The sequence below is a fragment of the Salvelinus fontinalis genome, chromosome 12 (genome assembly GCF_029448725.1).
Source record: "Salvelinus fontinalis isolate EN_2023a chromosome 12, ASM2944872v1, whole genome shotgun sequence".
Classification (NCBI taxonomy): domain Eukaryota; kingdom Metazoa; phylum Chordata; class Actinopteri; order Salmoniformes; family Salmonidae; genus Salvelinus; species Salvelinus fontinalis.
Window position 1 is genome coordinate 11,591,033 of NC_074676.1, and position 11,395 is coordinate 11,602,427.

The 11,395-nt window shown below is 40.8% G+C and overlaps 1 protein-coding gene across 2 annotated transcripts in view; it reads right to left on the minus strand.

Annotated features, from left to right (window-relative positions):
* Nucleotides 1–7,000, minus strand: part of kdm7ab (lysine (K)-specific demethylase 7Ab) — a 47,606-nt gene extending 40,606 nt beyond the window's left edge. Inside the window, exon 1 of one of the 2 annotated variants that reach the window (XM_055939703.1) lies at nucleotides 6,843–7,000. In XM_055939703.1, the coding sequence (XP_055795678.1) occupies nucleotides 6,843–7,000 (158 nt within the window). The remainder of the gene's footprint in view (nucleotides 1–6,842) is intronic. The other variant, XM_055939705.1, reaches the window with a different exon arrangement.
* Between the last annotated feature and the right edge of the window lie 4,395 nt (nucleotides 7,001–11,395).

Genomic DNA, 11,395 nt, shown 5'->3' on the forward strand with positions numbered 1-11,395 from the left:
ACCAGTCTTTATTCTTGAAATCTTTGGTTGTTTTAAGTACAGTAGAAAAGTATTCAGACCTTGACTTTTCCACATTTTGTTACATTGCAGCCTTATTTAAAAATGGATTAAATAAAACAATTCTCAATCTACACACAATAGCCCATAATGAAAAAGCGAAAACTGGTTTTTCGAAATGTTTGCAAATGTAAAAAAATATATTTCTGCATTTTTAAAATTATTTTTACATAAGTATTCAGACCCTTTACTATGAGACCTGAAATTAAGCTCAGGTGCATCCTGTTTCCATTAATCATCCCTGAGAAGTTTCTACAACATGATTGGAGTCCACCTGTGGAAATTCAATTGATTGGACATGATTTGGAAAGGCACACACCTGTCTATATAAGAACCACCACTTGACAGTGCATGTCAGAGCAAAAACCAAGCCATGAGGTCGAAGGAATTGTCCGTAGAGAGCCGAGACAGGATTGTGTCGAGGCACAGATCTGGGGAAGGGTACAAAAAAAAATGTCTGCGGCATTGAAGGTCCCCAAGAACACAGTGGCCTCCATCATTCTTAAATGGAAGAAGTTTGGAACCACCAAGACTCTTCCCAGAGCTGGCCACCCAGCCAAACTGAGCAAACGAAGGAGAAGGGCCTTGGCCAGGGTGGTGACAAAGAACCAAATGGTCACTGACAGAGGGCCAGAGTTCCTCTTCCAGAAGGATAACCATCTCTACAGCACTCCACCCATCAGGCCTTTGTGGTAGAGTGGCCAGACAGAAGCGACTCCTCAGTATAAGGCCGAGCAGCCCGCTTGGAGTTTGCCAAATTTTGCTTAAAGACTCTCAGACCATGAGAAACAAGATTCTCTGGTCTGATGAAACCAAGATTGAGTCACGTCTGGAGGAAACCTGGCACCATACCTACGGTGTAGCATGGTGGTGGCGGCATCATGCTGTGGGAATGTTTTCCAGCAGCAGGGACTGGAAGACTAGTCAGGATTGAGGGAAAGATGAACGGAGCAAAGTACAGAGAGATCCTTGGTGAAAAACTGCTCCAGAGTTCTCAGGAGCTCAGACTGGGGCGAAGGTTCACCTTTCAATGGGACAACAACCCTAAGCACACAAGATAATGCAGGAGTGGCTTTGGGACAAGTCTCTGAACGTCCTTGAGTGCCCAGCCAGAGCCCGGACTTGAACCCAATCAAACATCTCTGGAGAGACCTGAAAATAGCTGTGCAGCAATGCTCCCCATCCAACCTGACAGAGCTTGATAGGATCTGCAGAGAAGAATGGGAGAAACTCCCCAAATACAGGTGTGCCAAGCTTGTAGCGTCATACCCAAGAAGACTCGAGGCTGTAATCGCTTCCAAAGGTGCTTCAATAAAGTACTGAGTAAAGGGTCAGAATATTTATGTAAATGTGATCTGTTTTTATTTTTTAATAAATTAGCAAAAATGTCTTAACTTCTTTTTGCTCTGTCATTATGGGGTATTGTGTGTAGATTGATGAGGGGAAAAAACTATTTAAAGTCAAGGGGTCTGAATATTTTCCAAATGCACTGTACATGTGAATCCTGAAAGAGATGGGCTGACGCTTAAGAGGGTGTGAACGATGCTGAATTGTGTAGACAAAGAGCTCTCCAGTAGGTTTACCAAAATATTCAAGGGCCATTTTCTCAAGTGAGGTTACAAGTATCAACTTTCAAAGCATAATTACTTTCCCATTGTTCCTCAACTGTAGTGTATGATATACCATTTTCTAGCTCAGAGTTTCTACTTTTATCCAATGTAAAAAACACAATTTTAAATTTTACTACTTAAAACTTCTTATGGCTGCAGGGGCAGTATTGAGTAGCTTGGATGAAAGGTGCCCAGAGGTGCCCATAGTAAACTGCCTGCTCCTCAGTCCCAGTTACTAATATATGCATATTATTATTCGTATTGGATAGAAAACACTCTGAAGTTTCTAAAACTGTTTGAATTATGTCTGTGAGTATAACAGAACTCATATGGCAGGCAAAAACCTGAGAGAAAATTCAAACAGGAAGTGGGAATTCTGAGGCTGGTCGATTTTCAACCAAGATCCTATTGAAATCACAGCGAGATATGGATGAGTTTGCACTTCCTACGGCTTCCACTAGATGTCATCAGTCTGTAGAACCTTGTCTGATGCCTCTACTGTGAAGGGGGGCCAAATGAGAGGGGAATTAGTCAGGTCTGCCATGACCTGACCATGCGCGTTCACATGAGAGGGAGCTCTGTTCCATCGGTCATCTGAACGTTATTTAAGATTTATGTTAAAAACATTCTAAAGATTGATTCAATACATCGTTTGACATGTTTCTACTGACTGTTACGGAACTTTTGGACATTGTCTGCTTTTAGTGAACGCGCTTCCTGACGTTGGATTTGTTTACCAAACACGCTAACAAAAATAGCTATTTGGACATAAATGATGGACATTACCGAACAAAACAAACATTTCTTGGGGAAGTGGGAGTCCTGGGAGTGCATTCCGACGAAGATCAGCAAAGGTAAGTGATGCTTTTTATGAGTTTTGTTGACTGCACAATTTGGCGTGTAACTGTATGGCTTGCTTTTGTGGCTGAACGCTGTTTTCAGATTATTGAATATTGTGTTTTGACGTAAGGCTTTTTGAAATCTGACACAGCGGTTGCATTAAGAACAAGTGTATCTTTAATTCTATGTAAAACATGTATCTTTCATCAAAGTTTATGATGAGTATTTCTGATATTTGACGTGGCTCTCTGCAATTTCTCCGGATATTTTGGAGGCATTTCTGAACATGGCGCCAATGTAAACTGAGGTTTTTGGATATAAATATGAACTTAATCGAACAAGACATATTTGTATTGTGTAACATGAAGTGTTATCTGTTATCCTATGAGTGTCATCTGATGAAGATCATCAAAGGTTAGTGATTAATTTTATCTCTATTTGTGCTTTTAGTGACTCCTCTCTTCGGCTGGAAAAATGGCAGAATTTTTCTGTGACTTGGTGGTGACCTAACATAATCGTTTGTGGTGCTTTCGCTGAAAAGCCTATTTGAAATCAGACACTTTGGTGGGATTAACAACAAGATTACCTTTAAAATAATATAAAATACATGTATGTTTGAGGAATTTTAATTATGAGATTTCTGTTGTTTGAATTTGGCGCCCTACACTTTCACTGGCTGTTGTCATATCGATCCCGTTAACGGGATTGCAGCCATATTAAGACCGAATCGAGCCGGTCGGTCACATATGGATCTGTGCCCCTCACTTTGAACTGGACTGTGTTTAGGCTACAGTATGAGCGGTCGTGAGTAGATGCGCTTGTTTTGAGATAAGTGAGAGCTGCATGTAGCCACGTGCACATTGGTTCATATTCTTTGCCAGTTAGTGAGTTATTAGCCTAGTTATATCTCATTTCTAGTCAACAATGGGGGACTGGTTGATTCCGACAAGAGCACAGGTGCATTTCTAGCCATCTTTGAAAAGCTAGTCAGGTAAAGAGCTTTGTCTTAAAGGGGAAGTGTTGTATTTTGAGACGGTATTAAATAAGCTATGTAGCCAATAGGCAGAGCATAGTATAGCATAATTTGTCTGATTCCCAGTAATATTGGGAATAATAATGACATTTCTTTGTAAAGTGCTTTCTTGCATCAAACAACATTTTCAGGCACCTCCTTATCTGAAGGACAAGCTAAAGTTAATAAATCTTCTTTGGGATCGTGTCCCTTCCTCGGGACGGTTGAGCTAACGTAGGCTAATGTGATTAGCATGAGGTTGTAAATAACAAGAAAATTGATATTGGCAGAATGTCCAATTTACAGTAGCTATTACAGTGAAATAATACCACGCTATTGTTTGAGGAGAGTGCACAATTTTGAACATACAAGGTTATTAATAAACAAATGAGGCATATTTGGGCAGTCTTGATACAACATTTTGAACAGAAATGCAATGGTTCATTGATCAGTCAAACTTTGCACCTACACTGCTGCCATCTAGTGGCCAAAATGTATATTGCACCTGGGCTGGAATAATACATTATGGCCTTTCTCTTGCATTTCAAAGATGGTACAAAAGAAACACAAAAGAACAGTTGTTTTTTTCTTTGTATTATCTTCTACCAGATCTATTGTGTGTTATTCTCCTACATTCCTTTCACATTTCCACAAACTTCAAAGTGGTCACTTTCAAATGGTACCAAGAATATGCATATCCTTGCTTCAGGGCCTGAGCTACAGGCAGTTAGATTTGGATATGTCATTTTAGGCAAAAAATTGTAGGCTGAATGATAAAACAGCTATTTCCGTGTAAAAATGTTATGGGATGCGTTTTTCTCCATAGTTTTTTTATGGTAGGCGACTCTGGTAGGCCCACATTATGATCAAAGCCACAGTAGCCTACTTGGCCACTGTCAAAAATGTAACTTAAAACAGATACAGCCTCAGTGTTCACAGTAAACACACACCGGAAGTTGCAAAGAATTTTCACAACGTTCAAGTTTGCACTCAGTGCCCCAAAAAATTAGAGGGAACATTAGTAGTACTACCTTTTTATGTATAAATTTTTTAGCAAGCACTCTTATCCAGAGCAATTTACAGGATCAATTTGGGTAAGTGCCTTGCTCGACAGCACAAACCCCCTCCCCCCACCTAGTTGGCTCTGGAATTGAACCAGCGACCTTTCGGTTACTGGCTCAACACTTCACCTCTATGCTATCTGCCGATTGCTTGCTAGCACCCACATGAGGGTGAGGCTAGCGTGGCTAGGCGAGTGCCGCTTGTATAGTGGAAATGGCCAGTGTCACACACTTTGGAGTGTCAGAATTCTAGGCAGCCATCTAAATACTAACATATTTGATGCCACTGATTAAAGTATGAAAGCAACACTCTCCAGGAAAGAGACTCTGAAGAAAGACCCAAGCATATAAAATGTGTGAACAGCATCAGTAAGAGTTTAATGTCTGGCATGAATAGCAAAAACGCTTCTAATAGCCTAATCCCCCCGAACACTCTCCCCTCTGCAGCTCCCCAGCTCCCAAACTGGCCTGTGCTCAGTGCCTGATAATAACACAGCCTACCGTCTGCCTGCGGCTAGACAGCATAATCCCATTGGTGGCAGGCAGCACTGAAGACAAGAGGTTTCCCAACAACAGAAAACACACAGGATCAGGCAAGGCAACCCCACCAAAAAGGGATGCGGCTGGGCCCACGTAATCTACCATGCAGGGGAGCAATCCAGGCCTTGGGCACAGAGGAATAAGGGAAGAGAGGGTGTAACAGATAAAAGCTCCTAACTACAATCCCTTTGTTGAGAGAGCCTTCAGTAAACACGTTTGTGTGTACAGACACACAGTCCCAGGTGAACCTTGGCATGCCTGCACTAAGTTAGGCCATAGTGAGCTTACTCACACTTATGTTTGTTGAGTTGTTGTGCAGCGTTCATGCCTCGATCTCTCTCAGCGTGCAGAAGATATGAATTCCTTGCTCAGTTCCTGGCAGCACATTTTATAGTTAAGCCCAGCTGTTTCAGTGCAGAACTTTTTTTTCTGTAAAGCTAAACATGACAGAATGTGCCATACTGTGGACCACCTCTGACATGCATGATGAGAGGCTTCATATTGGCGTGAACCAAGCAACTGGGGTGAGATTTTATTTAACTAGGCAAGTCAGTTTAGAACAAATTCTTATTTACAAACCCGGACGACGCTGGGCCAATTGTGCACCGCCCTATGGCACTCCCAATTACGGCCTGTTGTGATGCAGCTTGGATACGAAGCCGGGTGTCTGTAGTGATAGATAATTTATTCATATCTCTTATCCTGGCCCCTTGGGAACAATGATTTTGAGAATGTCAAGTTTCGTCTTTAGGAAAACATGATGTTCGAGGGACACGTCAAACACGTGCACTTGCCTTAAAAATGTGTTTCTGAATTCTAACGCTAGATGGCTCTCGCCATGTGGACATCTTTGTTCGGAAGGGACATTTAAATTCCCGTCCTCGACTTGACCACCCAACACTCCCATTTGGTCCATTTCTCAATGATGAGAAACATTTCCAACATCAAAATGTTGTCTCTAGAATTCAGGCTACTTCCTCTTCCTGTACTGGAGTGAACGGCGGTACACCCATTGCCTCGCCTATTGTTTATTGCCCCCCAAACCCACAAAAGTCACTTATTTGAAAGAAGTTAAAATCAAGTTAATCTGGCATCCTCACGGCATGAATCGTAACATGACAGCTAGTTAACACAGTAAAAAAAACATTTAGCTAAAAATGAAGGTTTATGATTTCTGTCTGGCTGTCAGGAGGCGCAAGACAAAACTTGACAAACACTAAACGACAACAGAGCCTAGACAACTGTGCTTGATTCGAAGTTTCTGCTCTAAAACTGACTGGCTACATCTACTGCAAATAAAGTACAATTGGCTGACAAACCAACTGTTCCTTCTACTCCTAACCAAATACTATAAAATAACTAGCAATCGCAGGGAGTTCATTTCCGTATAATTGCGTGCTGTGTTTACTTGTGCAGAGATCTGGCACTGGGATAAAAAAAAATACAACGTTTAATGACTCCGATTTCAACTACCGCATCGTCCGTTGTATGTCTAAAATAAAGTAGGTAAACAAACGAATATGTAGCCAAGCTGCGCAAATGTCCGTTCGCTCGCGCTGGGTGCTCGCGAGATGCTCTGCACGGTCTTGATCGAACCTCTAATCACAGAGCGAGACTGACATCGCAATACTACTTGACTTTCCTTAACAGATTATTAGGACAGTCGTTGACGCACTCCTGTCATTTTCAGGTATGCCATTAAGGAATATGTCGGCTCCTTACCTGCCATGAAACCAGTCATTACAAATGTCGCATTCAATCATAAACCGGCTAACATCGTAAGACTGCCGGCAGACACAGTACAGCGGGGCCGCCGCCATCTTCTTAGTGTCCAAACAAACAACGCAGCCAGAAAGTTGGGCGGGGACTGTTTTCAACATACACGGAAAAAGCCGAGGGCGAAACGATAATTTACGATAACGTTGGAGGAGACCACACGACCACTCTGTGTAGCATGATATTTGTTAATCATAATAAGCAATAATTTACTATTATTCAACCCAAGCAACGATCGCAACACCGTAATGTAGGCTATATTAACTCAACTTGCATGCACGCTAAATAAAAGAACAAGTTGTAGAGTGTTATAAGCCAGAGGTCTTTGATGTGGCCTGTTGGCACCAGGTGCTCCAAACTGTTAATAAAAGAGCGTGCCCTCTGGTATAAACGTTTGGCTAAAGTGGCGATTCCGGTTGGACCAAACGGCGAAATCTTTTTTAACCCAAAGTATGGAAACTAGTGTGGGACTGGAATGTGATGTGGCATATGTATAGGACTTTTATTGTGACATCCATCCATACCTGTATTCTAATTGGCTCCTGTATTAGAGCAAGGGCTTCTGGGTAGTAGATCAGTCAGCGCTGCCATGATGTAGTGTGTGGGGTTGTGCCAATTACGCTCCCATTATTATGTATTTAATATATCTCCTTTTGAGTTATACAGTCTCATCATTAACACATGAAGTCTGATGCACTGGTGCTGCATTCGGTTAGCTTCTTCAATTACAAGACCTTCAACCCACGTCCTTACACTAGGAACAACATTGCAACTGGTAGTGTTTGTAGGCATTGTAGCTATACATTTATAATATACACTTTTCTTCTGAATCGAGAACAGAACGTATTGGCAAGAACAGGCTTTAGTTAAAAAGTTACTGAATCCTTTCTTCTAGAATTCACATATTGCAGTTTTAATGTATATATGGTTGTTCCATATAAGTTCAATAACTTTCTGACTGCACTCCTTTATATTTGAACGAAACCTTCCAAACATGTTTGCCCATGGTAGGTGGTCAGACAGTGACATTTTGGACCTGGATGCCAAAACATTTAGGAGACAGAGTTGCTCATAGTTGACTCATTGTGTAGCTACAGATTGTACACCAAAGATTTTTGGTGTCCATTGACAAATCTATGGTGGCGGTTGGTGTGAGGTGTTCCTGTAACGGCCAGTGGGGCGTCCATTACCTCGGGGCGAGGGGACGTACTAAAGTTATACTGTTACAGATGCATCTCATTATTGTAATCCTTTTTTGAATATTTGATGAGGGTTGTTTACGTCAACCGCCTGTATTCAATGGAGAGAAATGCTATGCTACTAGCCTCATGCCATCAAAATGGATAGCCATCTCAGTGTTTTTTCTCAAAGTTGCCGGGATTTCACGTGTCCTACTTACATCAGTACACTTGCAACAATGTAAGCATTACAAAACTTCTATTCAATCAAATAAACCCCATGGAGCAAATAAGCCATACATTTTGTTGTTGACCAAATTTAACACTCATTGACCTCCATACAAAAATTCCTTGCTTGGTGGGCGAAACAACAAAATAATGCCACCTGCTGGAGGGAGACAGGTTTTCCGTGGAGTTGGGCCTGTCTTGCGCATTCTCTCTGGTTTCAACTACTACCAGAAAGATGGCTCGCCAGTCCGCCCACCGTCGAATGTCAACTTGAATGCGAATGTCTATTATATTATCTATATTTCAATAGGTTTCCTATGGAAGATTGACAGTTTAATATAAGACAATGGATATTCCCACTCAAGTCATCATTCTCTGATGTGAAGACCAACCATAATTCTGTTAATTGTGGTATCATTTAAAAGATGACATTTCAATTTTATCCAGATTTGTGTTAATTTATTAGCCAAAATATGACCCCCAGCCATGATTGAAGAGCACACTGTCATAATCGATTGTGAGCACAACACCTCTGATGTAAAATATGGTCTAAGCTACAACATACAATATATGAACATGAAAAAAAGTTATTTTTATTTTTTCAATAAATTATACAGGTTTGACAACCTTGTTTGTAAGCTTTCAAGTGATATCATACTCTACCATTTATCTTTTTCAGTGATGAAGACATGGATGTTTTGGTATTTAGGTCCAAAAAGTCACTTTTAGAGCAAACATGTATGGAAGGTTTCGTTCAAATTAAAAGGCTTGCAGTCAAAAAGTGTTTAAAATCATATGGAACGACTCTAGTCGTTGGCACAGATGTCAAATCAAATCAAACGTTATTTGTCACATGTGCCAAACACAACATGTGTAGACCTTACTGTGAAATGCTTACTTACAAGCCCTTACCCAACAGTGCAGTTCAAGAAAGAGTTAAGAACATTTTAACCAAATAAGCTAAAGTAAAAAATTATAAAAAGTAACACAATAAAATAACATTAACGAGGCTATATACAAGGGGTACTGGTACTGATTCAATGTGCGGGGGTACAGGTTAGTCAAGGTCATTTGTACATGTAGGTAGGGGTGAAGTGACTATGCATAGATAATAAACTGTGAGTAGCAGCAGTGTAAAAAACAAATGAAGGGGCGACTTGCCGAGCAGTTACCATACCAGGCGATGATGCAACCAGTCAAGATGCGCTTGATGGTGCAGCTGTATAACTTTTTGAGGATCTGGGGACCCATGCCGAATCTTTTCAATCTTCAACGTCTATTCCACGTTGGAAACAACGTTGATTCAACCGGTGTGTGCACAGTGGTTTAGGCCTCATGGGAAATTGTGTGATCAATAATTTGGTGTTTAAGAAGTGAGTAGGCTATTTGTACTGTAATGTGTAGGCCTAAATAATACACTTAAAAATGCTTAAAGCCAAATGGCATAGGGATAGAGAAATGTAATGGAGCTTCGGTGCATTGATTGACAGTCCATGACATAGGCACTTTGAAGTTACATTGTTTGTACAATCACATCGGCCTATACCCGTGTCGATTTTAGTATGTAAATCTTGGTGGGGAAAACTAATAAAAAATGTTTTAGATGCATGCCAGCAAAGCCACTACACAACACATCACTAAACAATACATTAATTGCAATATAACGATGACAAAAGGTGCCCACAAACTGTTAGGGCCTACATAATGCTGTCCCAACAGCAGAGTCCCAACATCTTACAACTGCTACACCTGGCTTTCAGCGGAGCCTTGTCTCGTAGCAAAACAGTTCATTCAGCCTCATTTACTGCCTTTAACAAAACACAGCTGATATGGCTGACTTGCTTAAACAAATGTGGTTTCTACTGACAATTGAGATGTACAAACTATGGCATAAGGAGACGACGAGCGGATCAGAGGCAATCCCTAATTTCGATGAAGACATTAATGAGCGAGCTAGGATGGACATAGTCAATATAACTATTTGTTCAGCACTTTGAAATGTACAGTGACAGAATTCAGAACACATGCTTATTATTACTTTCTTAGCTACAGTATACTGTACATATCTCCCTGGCATATTACATAATTTATGCAGCAGCATACAATACATTTTTGGACTCACCTTGTGCTGTGCTTACACGCGGCGGTCCTTCGTGGGCAAATTTTGTCATTAAACTTTGTCATCAAAGTCTGGCATTCTCTGGATTTATGGTACTTTCAAGACAACTGGGAACTTTAAAAACCCCAAAGTTGAATCATGACGTTAGTGATCTTCAGGTCGAAGCTCTAGAAAGAGGCCCGAGTTCCCGACTTGGAATGCCGAGTTGGATGACCGTTCAAAACGCATTTTCTCAGTCTGAGCTAGTTTTTTTCCCGATTTCCCAATTGTCTTGAAATCTCTGAAGTCTGAGATTTCCCAGTTCCGAGTTTCCAGGTGTTTTGAATGCGGCAGAAGTCATGCTGGATTAACAGCATGGCCAATGTTGAATGTTTATCCTTTTAAGCTTGGAAAACAGACCCTTAAACCCAGACTTGGACCACACATCCACTCCACTGAATAGCAGGCTAGTGATTGCTTTGCAATGCTTGCAGTTAGCCACTGATTCCTTCTAAACCACTCATTGTTGAATTTGCGATTTCCAACTTGTTGTGTATTATTTATGTCCAATGGCTGATGAGCACCGATACGTTTTATCTATAGAATTCTAGCCCCTTGGGTGTTGACATAGAGTTACAATAGAAGTGGACTTGGATTGGAACCGGTGCTATGGTCAGATGACATGGTCTAAGATCCCTCTCAATGTGATCTCCAATCTCACAAAACATTTTAGAAAAAGGCTCAGTGTTGTTATCCTTGCAAGGGGAGGGTGATAGAGTACTGAAAACAGGGCTGCCAATATTTTTTTCAAAATATATTTTGTAAAAATCAGTATAAATCGTATATATATATTTTTTTAGCTAATTAAAATGTTTTATTGGTCACATATACATGGTTAGCAGATGTTATTGCGAGTATAGCTCAGTATTTGTATTATTTTTGAATTCGTTTTTTTTTGCTAATCTTTATCAAGGGTTCAACTTTATAATGTATTA